The sequence below is a fragment of the Cupressus sempervirens genome, chromosome 6 (assembly GCF_028749045.1).
Source record: "Cupressus sempervirens isolate cs-2001-9-10 chromosome 6, ASM2874904v1, whole genome shotgun sequence".
NCBI classification, from domain to species: Eukaryota; Viridiplantae; Streptophyta; class Pinopsida; order Cupressales; family Cupressaceae; genus Cupressus; species Cupressus sempervirens.
In genome coordinates this window covers 624,738,796-624,753,980 of record NC_143123.1, presented here as the reverse complement: position 1 = coordinate 624,753,980, position 15,185 = coordinate 624,738,796, and the positions used below count along the sequence as shown (strand labels likewise).

At 35.7% G+C, this 15,185-nt stretch overlaps 1 protein-coding gene across 1 annotated transcript in view; it reads left to right on the top strand.

Annotated features, from left to right (window-relative positions):
• LOC149553781 (2-alkenal reductase (NADP(+)-dependent)-like) overlaps positions 1-14,837 on the top strand; it is a 75,701-nt gene extending 60,864 nt beyond the window's left edge. Inside the window, exon 6 of the mRNA XM_089789136.1 lies at positions 14,105-14,837. Coding sequence (XP_089645262.1) covers positions 14,105-14,486 — 382 coding nt within the window. The 3' untranslated portion in view covers positions 14,487-14,837. The remainder of the gene's footprint in view (positions 1-14,104) is intronic.
• Positions 14,838-15,185: the final 348 nt, after the last annotated feature.

The window sequence follows — 15,185 nt, the reverse complement described above, 5'->3', positions numbered from 1 at the left end:
TCGCTAAAATGGAGTGCTAAAGAAGAAGTGCCAAAATTATCCTCTCTATCGCCAAAAATGGATGCTAACATATGCCTCAAAACCCTAGCTCGTTGCCCATGAACAGATCTGATATAAAATCGCAGCCCCTTTGCAAGAAAAAAAAAATCAATCCTCCACTCAATTTGCCCAAAAATCAGGCCTCCACAAAATTCACCCAAAAATCAGGGCTCTACAAAATTCGCCCAAGCAAGAAAAATCTGAATTTGCCTCAAAATCGCCTAGGCTGGAAATTCGCAGCCCTAGTTGGAAGAAAAAAATGATGCCAAGCCACAGGAAATCTGCTCCAATAGAAATCATTAAGTCTGAAATTATCCTCCAAGAGAAAAATTGCAAAGTTAGAGAAGAAAGCTGCTCAAAAAAATCGCCAAGCAAGAGAAGGCTTGTGATGGAATGAGAAAATGGGAGAGGGAGGAGCCCTCTTATACCACTTTCCCTCCTTGAATAGGGCTTACCTGCATTGAAGGGAAATAAAATTAAATAAGGGGGATTAAATTAGCCAAATCCGAAATTTCAAATTACCATAAGCCCTAAAATTGAAAATTAAAAAAAAGTCATGTAGGCCTCTAATATAGCTTTAAACCTTCCCCATTGTGGACCCAATAATTTACCTTGAATTTCACACCTCTTAGGCCTTAAAATACATTGAATTTAACACACAAAGGGGGCCAAATTAAATTTCCAAATTACAAACATTTAGCCCAAAAATATGATTTTAATTTCAATTTCACTTCCTTTTAAAATTTCGAAATCCCCCCAATTAATGGTCCATTTTTAAATGCAACATTAAATTAATTTTCCTATTGTGAAATTTGCACATTTAACTGCCGGTTAGGACAAAAAATTGCAAAATTAAATTAGGAAAGCCTAGGAGATGCCAACATTATCATTTAAAAGCGTTTTAACAATTAAAATATCATTAAAATCAACTCTAGCAAGCCAAAATCGATTTTCAATTTTAATTTACCAATTTCTTTGACATTTAAAAATCTTCTAGGCAATATTTCAACCAATTTAACGTAAATTTTGCAATTAAGTCCCCTTCCAATTTTGCAAAGCAATTTTAATTTTTTAACCCAAAATAAATCATTTTCTAGCATCCAAAATCAATTTTTCAATTTTTATTTTACTATCACGAAATTTCCCTCTTCACCAAAAATTCAAGATTTTCCAAAACAATTAAATCTAAAATTTTCATTTGAAAATGTTCAAGTCTATACAATTACATCTAATTTCCAAAAATCTAAGTCCAAAAATTTGCAATTTTATCTTGCCAAGTATTCGTTTTAAGTTTTAACTATAAAAAATAAATGTTGTTTTCAAAATTTATTTGTCCTCAGGATAAAATTACATGCTCCGGAAAATCAAGTTAACACCGAGTGAAAAGAGAAATCATAGTAAATCAAATCCCTCCTCGCCTGAAAGCATCCAAGGTGTGAAATGTTCAAATTTGAAACCTTTGGACTGAAAAATTGCTAAGGCAACCAAAAACCAGGATTCCCCAAAATTTTGGGGCGATGGTGTGAAAACCTCACAACAGATACAAAAGATGCTTAGTCGCGCAGTCGCACAGTTAAGTGGTAAAAGGAAAAATGAAGCTATGACTTGGCGATCTCCTTGATCGCATAGCCGCAGATTTACAAATTGCAGTTAAATGAAAGAGTTCAAATTGGCAAAAAGGGTTGGTAACCTTTGAAGGATCTTTTGATTGCACGGTCGCAACATTAAGAAGAGTAGTCAAAACCCTGAGTTGAAAAAGGAATGTGCAACTTTGTGAAATAGTTAAGAGCTCATTAAGAATTGCTTGGTCGTTCAGTTGTGCAGTTAAAATCTAAAAGGAATTGAAGGCAGCAACCAAGCGATCACTCAAACCTAAAAGGTTTCGCATGGTTGCAAGCCTTAAGAGTTAAAAACAAAACTGAGTTGCGATCATGCGACACAATTAGAAAATGTTAAGTTTTATGTGGTTGCTCGGTCACGCAATAAAGAACATGAAGTAGAAAGGAAGCTGTGTAGTAGCGATAAGGCTTTTAAAATAGTGATCGCTGGGTCGCAAGGTTAAGAGGTTAAACATGAAGATAAACCGCGAAGCAATGACCAAGGGATTTGCACATTTTCAAGGAAAAATATAAAATGGTAAATGAGCCTTGCGAAGCCGGGAACAACTAGTAGTGCATAGTGTTCGCATGGTTGCAACATAAGACTTTAATATTAAAGTAATTGTTGAAACCTCATGATTATAAAAAAGATAGGTACTATCTGAAAAAGCGCAATTTTTTTTTGAAAGCCGACAGTACAAGTGTCATAAAGCTAGATAGTTATGCTTTTTGAGTTTTTGAAATTTCTCATGCATGCTGACTTAAAGACACCATTAATGTCATTCTTTTGCTCAACTACTATTAAAAGGTGATGCAACGGATTTCTAATTACAACATTCATATAATTCAAAGCAAAGAAGATTGAGTGCGAAGTTGCTTTCGTAGTTTTCAGAGTTTATAGTTGCAGAGAGAGTGTTTGAGGAAGTTGAATTTAGAGGAAATGGTGCAGGAAGAAGAAAAATAATCGCTCAAGTCAATGTGGGAGAAGCCTCTTAAGGTGTTGAGCAACCAAAGACAAAGCTGGCTAGCTTGTATGCCGAGGAGTGGGTCTATTTCTTACCAGGATCCTCACATGCACAGACAATGAATTCCCGCATTTTCAAGGATACATACAACTTCTGTAGGGATGCCACCGTGCTAGAAACCAATGGAAACAAGTTGTTCTAGTATTTATACAATAACATGTTGGAAATATAGGAGTAACTGGGGGGGGGGGGAGGGGGTGAATCAGTTACTACTAAACTAAATCCTAGATCCCTTAGATGTCAACAATAAACTTTAGACTAAGAAAACTGATTACTGCTGTTACTCGATAAATACACAGAAAATGTTTGTCACTCGGTAAATGCAGAGTGTGAATTATTTTTAGCAGATCTTAAACATTAACAGTAATTAACTTACAAGCTTAAGAGAAATAACATGAACACATGAGACATCAATATTTAACGTGGAAACCCAATTTGGGAAAAACCACCAATGTAACTTAGTTGCTATTTTTCGCTCTTCTGAAGTGAGCCCTGTTAGGAGCCAACCCTGTTAAAGGTTACAAAACACACTGTTAGGTGTGACCTTGTTAGAGGATTTAATCATGCTGCTAGGAGTGGCCTTGCTAGAGGTCTTAAAACAATTTAATGGAATTGCCACCTTGTTAGAGGATTTACAACTGGCTGTTAAACCAACTTTGTTAAAAGATTTTAGATCACTACTACAATGGTTAGAGAGTAACAATGAAATGACCTGATTGAGATGCAACTGAATTGCTGAATCTAGATCTCTTTTCTACTTAAATTTGATCCTTCTTGATTGAATATTACTTTTCTGCTCGACAAGGATACCTGCTTATCGTTGAAGTTCTCTCCCTCTCTTTTCTTTTCAATTCAATCAACACACTTGCACACACTAGAAATCTCAACTTGACCTTTTACTTATACCTTCCACATTGTCAAGTCGGCCCAAATTCAAATTACAATAACCAATATTCATCATCATAGTCGGCTATAATCAATACATAAAGTAATTAAGCTTCATATGCCAAAACAAGAAAAATCCTTTGGAAGCCGACCCTGCTCTGTAAAAACTAACTTTGGAATGATTCTCTGTGTTAACCAACGGAAGCTCGGTTAACACTGCGAACTTACAGAAATCCTTTGGCAACCGAGTGAACTCGGTGAATACTAACTCTGTCCATCTTTTCTTTCATTAACTGAGTGAGCTTGGTTAACACTCTTTTCTACCTCAATTCCTTTGATGCCCGAGTGAGCTTGGTAGACACTGTCATCCGTTCAGAGTAAACCTATGAACACTCAGTAGACAAAGAAAACTATCTTTACTGACCAAGTGAGCTCGGTAAGCATTGTTTGTCAATTGATATGACATTTGTGTAACATCAAAGACAACACACAATTAATCAATTGTATCTAACAATCTCCCTCTTTGGCATTGATGGCAACACAACATGTCATAGCACAATGAAATTTTTGAGAACAAGACTCCCTCTACAAAATTTCAAAAAGATAAATATATGACAGTAAACTTCTCCCTCTTTGATAACACATGCCAAATTTGTATCAATGTACCTTGAGTACTGATTCATATGCAATATTCTCTTGATTATGCTGCATCAACTGATGCATCACTAAACTTTATTTAGTGAGCTTCAAATAGGGGAATGACCCCTAGCTTACCTCTTAGCTACAAGAACGCATCCTTAGGTAATGGTTTGGTGAATATGTCAAAAATTTGTTCTTTTGTATGGACATATTCCAATCTGATTTCTTTGTCCTGCACCAGTTCTCTGACAAAGTGATATTTTATAGCAATGTGCTTTGTTTTGGAATGCATCACTGGGTTCTTTGATATGTTAATTGCACTGGTGTTATCACAATACATGACTACTGGCTCTTTGATTACAGCCTTCATTCCTTCCAGCAATTGTTTGAACCAAACAATGTTAGAACAATTCACTGCTGCTGCTACATATTCTGCTTTTGCTGTAGATTGGGATGTGCAGTTTTGCTTCTTGCCTGTCCAAGATACCAACCTTTTACCAAGAAAGAAAGCTCCACCACTTGTGTTTTTTTTGTCATCAAGATTTCCTCCCAATAACCATAAGTGAATACCTTTAGGTCTAGGTTTCCTCCAAGTTTGTAACATAAGCCATAGTCTTCAGTACCTTTCAGATATCTCAAAATTCTTTTGATTGCCATCGTGTGATTTTCTCTGGGTTTGGCTAAGAATCTTGCTACTATCCCAACTGCTAAGGCAATATCAAACCTTGTGTGAACTACATATTGTAATTTTCCAATCTTTGATTTGTATAAGGTCTGATCTACTTCTTTGGAATCATCATCTTTGGTAAGCTTGAGTCCAATACACATAGGGGTACCAATTGGTTTAGAATCTTCAGTACCAAACTTCTTTAGTATCTATTTTACATACTTGGATTGGGTGATATAGATACCATTTTTGTTCTGCTAAATCTGCAATCCAACAAAAAAATTTATTTCACCAAACATGGACATTTCAAACTCTTTGCTCATTTGTTTTGAAAATGCTTTGCATAGATCATCATTTCCTGTAAATAGAGTGTCATCCACAAATATCTTTGCCAACACAATTTTGTTATCTGGTCCTTCCTTGATGTACAGACTACTATTATCATTTGTTCTTTGAAAACCAATCTGTATCAAGTAGTTGTGTAGTCTTTCATACCAGGCTCTAGGAGCTTGTTTGAGACCATATAGTGCTTTATGTAATTTGCAGACCATATCCCTTTTGTCATAATCAACAAAACCTTCTGGTTGTTCAATGTAGACTTCTTCATCAAGAATTCCATTCAGGAATGTAGATTTAACATCCATTTGATATACTTTGAATCCTCTGTGAGCTGTATATGCAAGTAGGGTCCTAACACCTTCTAATCTTGCAATAGGAGCAAAAGTATCACCATAATTAATTCTTTATTCTTGAGAATAGCCTTTACACACTAATCTAACTTTGTTTCTTGATACTTGTCCATCTTCATTCAGCTTATTTTTGAATACCCATTTTGTTCCAATCACATTTTTATCTTTAGGCCTAGGAACAAGAGTCCAAGTTTTGTTCTTTTCTATCTGTTCTATTTCTTCGTTCATTGCCTCAATCCAACTTTTATTCTCTATAGCATCCTTAACACTTCTAGGTTCAAAATCAGCAAGTAAACATGTACCTTTTAATTTGCTTCTTGTCATAGTACCTTCTAATTTATCTCCAATGATCTAATTAGGTGCATGATGCCTTCTGACATACTTGGCCAATACAGGTTCTTTGCTTTTTGAATGAATTGCACTGTCTTCATTTTGAATTTCAATTTCAGGCTCGGGTCATTTAGACTTGGTAGGTATTGACTCGGTAGCTTCAGAATGTGACTCAGGTCCCTGTAACTTAGTTTGTACTTCTTGTAACTCGGTCGCTGAGGAAGACTCTAGGGGTGAAGTCTCCTTATTGTTAGATGTGCCTGACAATGTATCAGGTTTGAAGTAAACAAATCTTTTGTAATCTTTTGGTTCCCTTTTGCTTTCTTCTTCAGTCTTCTCTACAAACTTATCAATTCTTACATGTGCACTTTCCATGATTTTATGAGTAGACAAGTTCAAACATTTATATGCCTTACTTCTGCAAGAATATCCTAAGAATATACCTTCATCGCCTTTCACATCAAATTTGCCTTTTCTAGACTCTTTCAAGACATAACATTTACTGCCAAATACTTTCAGGTAACTTACATTGGGTTTGTAGCCATACCATAATTCATAGGGAGTTTTATGTGAGTCCTTCAACTATACTTGGTTCAAAGTATGGACTGCAGCGTTGATGGCTTCCTTCCAGTATTTGATAGCAACATTTTTTCAATCATTAGTCCTTACACAATGAATGATGCATCTGTTTCTTCTTTTAGCTATTCTTTTGTGCTCAGGAGTACCAGGGGCTGATACTTGCCCTTTGATTCCTCTTTCAATGCAGAAATTGTTGAATTCATTTGAGATGAATTCACCACCTTTGTCTGATCTTAAGCATTTCAATCTTTTTCCTGTTTCTTTTTCTACTCTTTCTAGATACCATTTGAATTTCTCAAATGCTCTGACTTTTCTCTAAGATACATGACAGTCATCATCCTAGAATAGTCATCAACAAAAAGAATAAAGAATTTTTCTCCACTATAGCTTTCTATTCCAATGAGTCCACACAAATCAGTATGCACAACTTCCAAGCCATCTTCAGATTGATAGTTTTTCCTCTTAAAACTAGTCTTTCCCATTTTGCCAATCTAACAATTTTTGCATAATCCAACATATGGTTTTTTCAAACTAGGAATACCTCTTACTTTTTTGAATTTGCTTATCTTGACCATATTATCAAAGTTTACATGACATAGTCTTCTGTGCCATAACCAACTTTCTTCCATTTGAGCAATAAAATATGAGCAATCACCAAGATTAAGATAAAATAGGTTACCTCTTGTTTGTTTGCCTGATCCAATCAGATTTCCTTTGTCATCCAACAGTCTTGCCTTGCCATGCATGAATTCTTCCTTGAGTCCAATGTTGATTAGTTGTGCCACACTTAGTAGGTTATGTTTCAGCCCTTCAACCCAATAGGCATTTTCACATACAAGTTCATTGGTTAATGAAATTCGGCCTTTCCCTTTTATACAACAAGGTTCATTGTTTCCAAACCTTACACTACCTCCACCATAGTGTTCAAAGTGTTCAAATTTTGTCTTGTCTCCAGTCATATGATGTGAGCATCCGCTATCTATGATCCATGTGTCATTTTTGCTGACATGAGAGATAAGTGCCACCTTATCTTCTTCTTCATCAGATTCATCTTTTACAACAATGTACACTATTTCATCTTCATTGTTATCAGAATCTTTAGCCATAAAGCAAGTCTTCTTACTTTTATCTTTGAGGGATTTGTGACTTTTGGATTCCTTCTTGCCTTTGTCCTTGTGGCTCTTCTTCTCATTCTTTCATTCTCTGTTTGGGCACTTGGCAACAATATGACCAATTTCTTCACATGAAAAAAATATTAAATGAACTTGACCTTTGTACTTTCCTCTACCTCTAGAATATTTTTTTGCAAGTAAAGCTTCAACAACTTCAAGATCACTATCAGAATTTTCCTCTGTTTCCTCTACACTTTTTGACTGAATGTCCTTTATTTTCTTGCCTTTCTCTTTGAGTGAAAGTTTGGCTTCAATGCAGACTCAACATTTTTGGAAGCTGGAACATAATTGCCAAAGTTATCTAGCTCAAAATTTGTCAATTTTCCTACCAAGGTATCCAAACTTAACTTGTGATTTGGGTCACATCTCTTTTCTTGAATAGCAAATACTCTAATTGCATAGATAGGAAGCAATGTTCTGAGAACTTTACTTACAACCGTTTCTTCTTTGATTTCTCCTCCAGAAGCTCTGATTGCATTGACACTAGCTTTGATTCTTTCCACATATTTGGCAACATTTTCATCTTCTCTCATTCTCATCTGATCAAACTGTCCTCTAAGGCTTTCTGCTTTGGCTCTCCTTACATTGTCATCACCACCATAGATTTCCTTTAGCTTGTTCCATATATCAAAAGCAGTTTTACAGTCTTTGATCTCATCAAATTCATCATAGCTGAGAGAAGATTTAATATCAATCATCATAATGTTACGGTTCTTTTTCTCAGCAAGATCTCCAACAAATAATGTACCAGTAGGAGTTTTGTATTCTTCATCAAGGTATTTGCAGCCTGAATCACTAATGGTGGCCAGATGAAGTCTCATGAGTCCTTGCCATGTTGAAAAGTTGTCTCTGTTTAACTTTGGAATCTCTCTCTTGTAAGACATCCTGATCTTTAGCTTAGGTCCTTGAAACCTTTCCTAAAAGCACCAAAAACTTTGACACCAGTTGTTGGCAATATAGGAGTAACTGAAAGGGGGGGGGTGAATCAGTTACTACTAAACTAAATCCCAGATCCATTAGATGTCAACAATAAACTTTAGACTGAGAGAACTGATTACTGTTGTTACTCGGTAAACAGACAGAAAATGTTGTCACTCAGTAAATGCAGAGTGTGAATTACTTTTAGCAGATCTTAAACATTAACAGTTTTTAACTTGCAATCATAAGATAAATAACATGAACACATGAGACACCAGGATTTAACGTGAAAACCCAATTTGGGAAAAGCCAATGTAACTAGTTATTGTTTTTCACTCTTTTGAAGTGAGCCCTGTTAAGAGCCAGGCCTGTTAAAGGTTACAAAACACATTGTTAGGTGTGACCTTGTTAGAGGATTTAATCACGCTGCTAGGAGTGGCCTTGCTAGAGGTCTTAAAAAAATTCAATGGAATTGCTACCTTGTTAGAGGATTTACAATTGATTCTTAAACCAACTCTGTTAAAAGATTTTAGATCACTACTACAATGCTTAGAGAGTAACAATGAAATGACCTGATTGTGATGCAACTGAATTGCTGAATCCAGATCTCTTTTTTTCTTAAACTTGATCCTTTCTGATCGAATATTACTTTTCTGCTCCACAAGGATACCTGCTTATCTTTCAAGTTTGCTCCCTCTCTTTTCTTTTCAATTCAATCAACACACTTGCACACACTAGAAATCTCAACTTGACCTTTTATTTATACCTTCCAGATTGTCAAGTTGGCCCAAATTCAAATTACAATAACCAATATTCATCATCATAGTCGGCTACAATCAATACATAAAGTAATTAAGCTTCATATGCCAAAACAAGAAAAATCCTTTGAAAGCCGACCCTGCTCGGTAGAAACTAACTTTGGAACGACTCTCTATGTTAACCAATAGAAGCTCGGGCGAACTTGCAAAAATCCTTTGGCAACCGAGTGTACTTGGTGAATACTAACTCTATCCATATTTTCCTTCGTTAACCAAGTGAGCTCGGTTAACACTCTTTTCTGCCTCAATTCCTTCAGTGCTCGAGTGAGCTCGGTAGACACTGTCATTTGTTCAGAGTAAACTTGTGAACACTCGGTAGACAAGAAAAACTATCTTCACTGACCAAGTGAGCTTTGGTAAGCATTGTCTATCAATTGATATGACATTTGTGTAACATCAAAGACAACACACAATTAATCAATTGTATCCAACATAACAGGTTGGAGAAACCACCCATATGCAACCCTTGGACCAGGAACTTGGCAAAATTAATTATGCAAGAGGTAATAGTTGATGTAGACCTAGATAAAGTCCTATAATCCTACCACTCATGGATTTCATAGGAAAGATGTTAGTCTACTGTGCAAATTGGATAGAGAAACTTTCATTGAAGTCTTCGACCTTGGAGGACCAATGACAAGGCTCATAGAGTAGGAGAAAATGAATGAGACATTCAAAATTCAGAAAATTTTCTTCAGCAGGAAGGTTATGCGAAGGCATATCCCTAAGGACAAGAAGGAGAAGGGCGAGCTACCAAAGAAGGTAGGAGATTTCATGCCTTTGAAATTCTTCAACAGATACTTCCAGTATACTGTGTTTGGAGTGGATAAGGTGATTGGACTAGATGACACGATGAATGCTCTTGGCTATATCTACATTATGGCCCTAGACATCCAGGACTCACACCACAATGCCGGGTATGATTTTGTGACACATAATTAATGTGATGCACAATGAAATTGTTGCTGCTTAGAAAGGAGAGATGGGGAATTTCAAATTCCACCACTACTCATTATTAATGCACATTATCCTTTACAAGAACATAGGGCACATCAGTCCTGATTTCATTGAGGCGACTGAGGAGAATGGATAAAACTTGCTCGTGCAGCTATGGACAAGGTTATGGAAAAGGTTTTACCCTTATGCCAATGCTGATGCTTTTTACAATGATTTTGTTTTTCCTATTTCCAATTCGCTTGCTGATATAATAGAGAGGGTTCCTAGGGGGGTTAAAATGCTAATAAGACCTTCTGCATGCCCTAATGGTGATAGAAGACTAGGCCATGATTGGGCTAGATTGTTCCTTTTGATAATTTTTCCTTGATAAGGGTTTATGGATGCCCCCAACCCCCTTATGTTCTGCCTAGATATATTCCAGAAAGATTGGGGCAAATAGAATTCTTTTGGCAGTTAATAATGATGAATAGGGAGTACCTAGGTCCCACAGTAAAGAAGGGTTCCTTTGTCCCTAGAAATATAAAGATGGGAAATTTTGTCATTGGGAAGGATGCCACAGAAGAGATAGATGCATATATGAGTGAATTCCTATTGCCCACTGCTCCTGCTAAGACATATGATCCTAATGATTTCCCAGGATGGGAGCTCAGCTCATTTTTCATGCTCGACCAAATAAGAAGATGAGACAAATCTGTCTCATTTGAGGAGACAAACATTGTAGGAGAGTTGCAGGGGTTAGGATTCAATGTGAACTCCAAGACAATGGTAGTATGGAGTATGGCCCCTGAGTCAGATAAGCCAACTTTGATGGAGGTAAGAGATTCACCCTAGGGCAAATTGATATTCTGGAATGTCAGTACTGTTTCAAGTGACCAGATTCACAATTTAATAAATATTGCATCATTAATGGGGAAGAGCAAAATGGATATGCTTGAAGAACAACTGTACCAAACATACGACATATCAAATGATGCAAGGAAGAATTATGAGGAAGAGCTTAAGAAGACATATGTGTTGGAGCAGAGAATGGCTACCCTCGAGGATGAGGTGAGGAATATGAGAAATGTAACCAGGCCTATTATAGAGGTCAAGGATCAAGATACCCAAATTGAAGCTGATACAATAGATGTGGGTATAGAGCAACAAATGGAAGTAGATGAGTTGGATACTGGAATGGAGATAGAGATCAGAACAATGGAGAGCATGCTCTCACATAAGATTAGTGTCCTTAAGTAGGTTTCTTCGGGTGTTCATAGGAGTTATATTGCACTACAAGGAGCAAAATACCAGTGTACAAAGGCACTATCCATTCTTTCCCCTTTGTTCAGTAAATGGGGTCCTTATATACCATTCTTTGATAAGTTAGTTCAAATTTTGCCTCAAAAGAAGGAATTGCCTAAAGAAACCATTATTTCCACAAGGAAAATGGTAAATAGAGTGAAATAATTGAATGCATTCTTTTCTGGAAAGTTGCAGTTAATAAGAAACAAAATGAAGACCATTGCCAATGGTACACCTGGTTTTATCCAGAAGATAACTGATGACAAGAATAAGATAAAGGATTGGCAAGAATGGTCAGATTCTTTTGATGTTATTTGGAAGTATGAGAGGTTTGTTGCTTACACAAATGGAGAAATAGACATTGCAATAGTATTTGATATTGTTGATCTTCTATACAAGCTGGAAGCGGACATGAGCAAAGCAATTGCAAAGGTTAGAGTTCTAACTGATGCAAAGGGGAGCCAACTAGCCAGATGAAGAGTCTGATATTACCATCTGGGAGGTGATTGCTGACATAAAGGCTATTCTATCTGGAGATAGTGACCAAGCATGAGAAAAGCCAAAGAACATCAAGAGGGAGGACAACTATTTGATAGAGACAGCTTATCTTTGCGGTTCACCTGCTGTGGGTGTGCTCTCATTACAAATTAACAAAGTTGATCCTGAACATCAGAATTGACAACTGCTCAATTTTTGGCTGTCTCCAATTTTCTTTTTTGTAATTGTTTTGTCTCATGTGAAAAAGTTGTTGTAACCCAATTTTAAACATGTGTTCTCCCATCTGAAGTTTGTTTCAATCCTTGTTTTCTATAAAAGGATTTCCAAGATGTGGAGTGAGGGTCCGAGATTCATTTTGGCTAAACTAAGTATTGTTCATGTTTTGAGTTAGTCCCTGCATACTGTAATTTTGTTCCAAAATTGAATAGAAAGTTAACAATTGCTGGTCTATTTAAGTTATTTTTTTGATAGGGATGGTCATTGAATTGTACACAATTTCAAAGAAATTAAGGCAAAATGTAGAAAGTTTGTTGTTCATCTTGGATCTTGTCTCCTCTTATTTCCATTCTGTTCTCTGAGATTTAATGGAAAAGTTTATTAAATTTTAGTTGTAATTCATTTTTCAATTTGGTTTTGCTAATAATCTAATGGGTTATGTAATTGCTTAATGTAAATTGGAAGAACTTTATGGTTTTCATTGAAGATATTGATAAGTATGAGATCTGAAAATGAACATTGATAATCTTTTCACAAAGTGTCAAGATGAGCTCTAGAAGTAAATGTCTAATTCCTATGTGTTTGTAGCCCAATAGATATGGCACTGGTCATCCTCTGAAAGTTGATCTAGTTGGAATTCCTTATAATGTAGAAATTCATATAAAATCAATCATTTAATGTTCTGTTATTGAAGTTTGAAAACGTCAATCTGTGCTTGATTCATGGAGTTTAGGGTCTAATAAAATAGCAATTTATCATCTCTTTACTGTCTTTGAGTTAGAAGAATTAGGGCTAAATCATCTGTTATTTCAGAATTCATATTGCAAGTCTGAATTTAAAGTAAATAAGAAAGAATTCCTGGGTAAACCCGCCTGAATCTTGCAGAATTCAAAGTGGAGAAGACCTCAGAGTCTTGTCAGTTGGTCCTTTTAGTTTGCATATCAGAACACCCATTATGGTTTTTAGCTAATTCCTAGGTTTTCTGATCATATAAGAGGTTGTAGAAATTCTGTCAAATCAGAAACCAACAACACCATTGCTCTCTCAAATTCCTACCACTTAAGCATGAATACCTATAGAAAAGGCTTGTGCACCATTTAGACAAAAGGGACAGCTGCCTAAGGGTGACAAACCTTAAAAGCTTCCATAGTAAATGCAACCAAGATTTTAACAAACCCGCAATAGAATTGTAAAGTGATATGAAAAGAGACAAAACAAGGGACAAATGCATGTAGACCAAAACCAACCTCTTTCACTCTCTCAAACTCTACTTCAGCTCTAACCTTTTGTAATCACTTTCTTTACATATTATGGTATTATTCCAGTGCTTGACTTATTAAAGAAAAGTCTGATGGCAATATGATCTTTTAATTGATTTGTATATTTAAATTTCAACCAGTATTTTGTTTTGTATTATTTAATAGACAACCCCAGCATCTCCTTGGCGTCCCCAAAAATCAGGAAAAAAAATTTCTTTACCAAAAACATCCTGTGCTATCTATTTCTGAAACTCGGTGATGCATTATAAAATCATAGGTGGTATGAGGATCCTCCACACAGATCTTATGGTTTTTGTTTCAACTTTTACAATTTGGTTTCCTATTTAATTTTACTTTCATTATAAAGGAGGCTAGACATGTTCAAAACACATGTTATTTCCTTGAGCTCTGCATCCCATTGAAATAGACATTGACCAATTTCTGACAACATTTACGGTTTACTTGATTTTTATAGCTAATGATTTCTCCTGTTGTAGAAAGCATTGATAAACATGTATTTTCATTTATGTTCAGGTACCTGCCAAATGGGATCGATATCTACTTTGAGAATGTGGGTGGTGATATGCTTGAAGCAGTTCTTGAAAATATGAACCCCTTTGGCCGTATTGCTGTTTGTGGGATGATCTCACAATATAATCTGGAGGAGGGTAAAGGTATAAGGAATCTGACACAAATAATTATCAAGCGCATTAGAATGGAAGGTTTCATTGAAACTGATTTTGCAAAGACATATCCGGAGTTTGTTGAGAAGGTAAGAGGTTATATCAAAGAAGGGAAAATTGTTTGCATCGAAGATATTACTGATGGTCTGGAGAACGCACCAGCTGCTTTTGTTGGTCTCTTTCAAGGTAAAAACATAGGAAAACAGATTGTGCGCATATGTGATGACAAATGATTGAAATGAAAAAAAAGGCCTTGTGGATGCAGTTGTCTGGTACCAAAGGATTTTAAGCTGTGTGGCATTAAATGCAAATAATACGAGGAGTTATTAATGATGAGAGAATGAACTATGAAATTTACTTTGGCTGTTGGTGCTTTTTATTGATGTGGCTGGTTTTGGAATAACCTTTGTAAAGTACAAAATCTATAACTGTGAAGCGGGCTTTAGATTATAATAAACAATGTTGCGAGATGTTTTCTAAAACAACTGCAAATATTGACGACTAGGAGTTATTTATTTATTGCAAATATGCCCAATGTTGATTGAAAACATTAAGTTGAATGCTTAAAAATTAAGTTATAGCTATCTCGTGATACAATTGATGTATGCATTATCACTGTTGAGCTGAGAAAGTATTAATTAAAGTATATGTTATATTGGTAAAAGAAGCTATAGAAAGCTATACAAGATAACTCTACAATAGATTGCATACTCAGGAGGAACAACCCATCCACTGGTGACATCAAGATGGTCCCTAGCTTAGGGAAGCTTTGTTTATCATTATCATATTTAGTAGCTATTGTGTACTCAATGGATTTTTGAAATATCTTATGTAATTTTTTTAAATCAATTTTTAAAATATATTATATATTTCATCATTAGAATCAAAATACAAATCAATGTATTAAATTGTTTCTTACATATGTAAAGTAT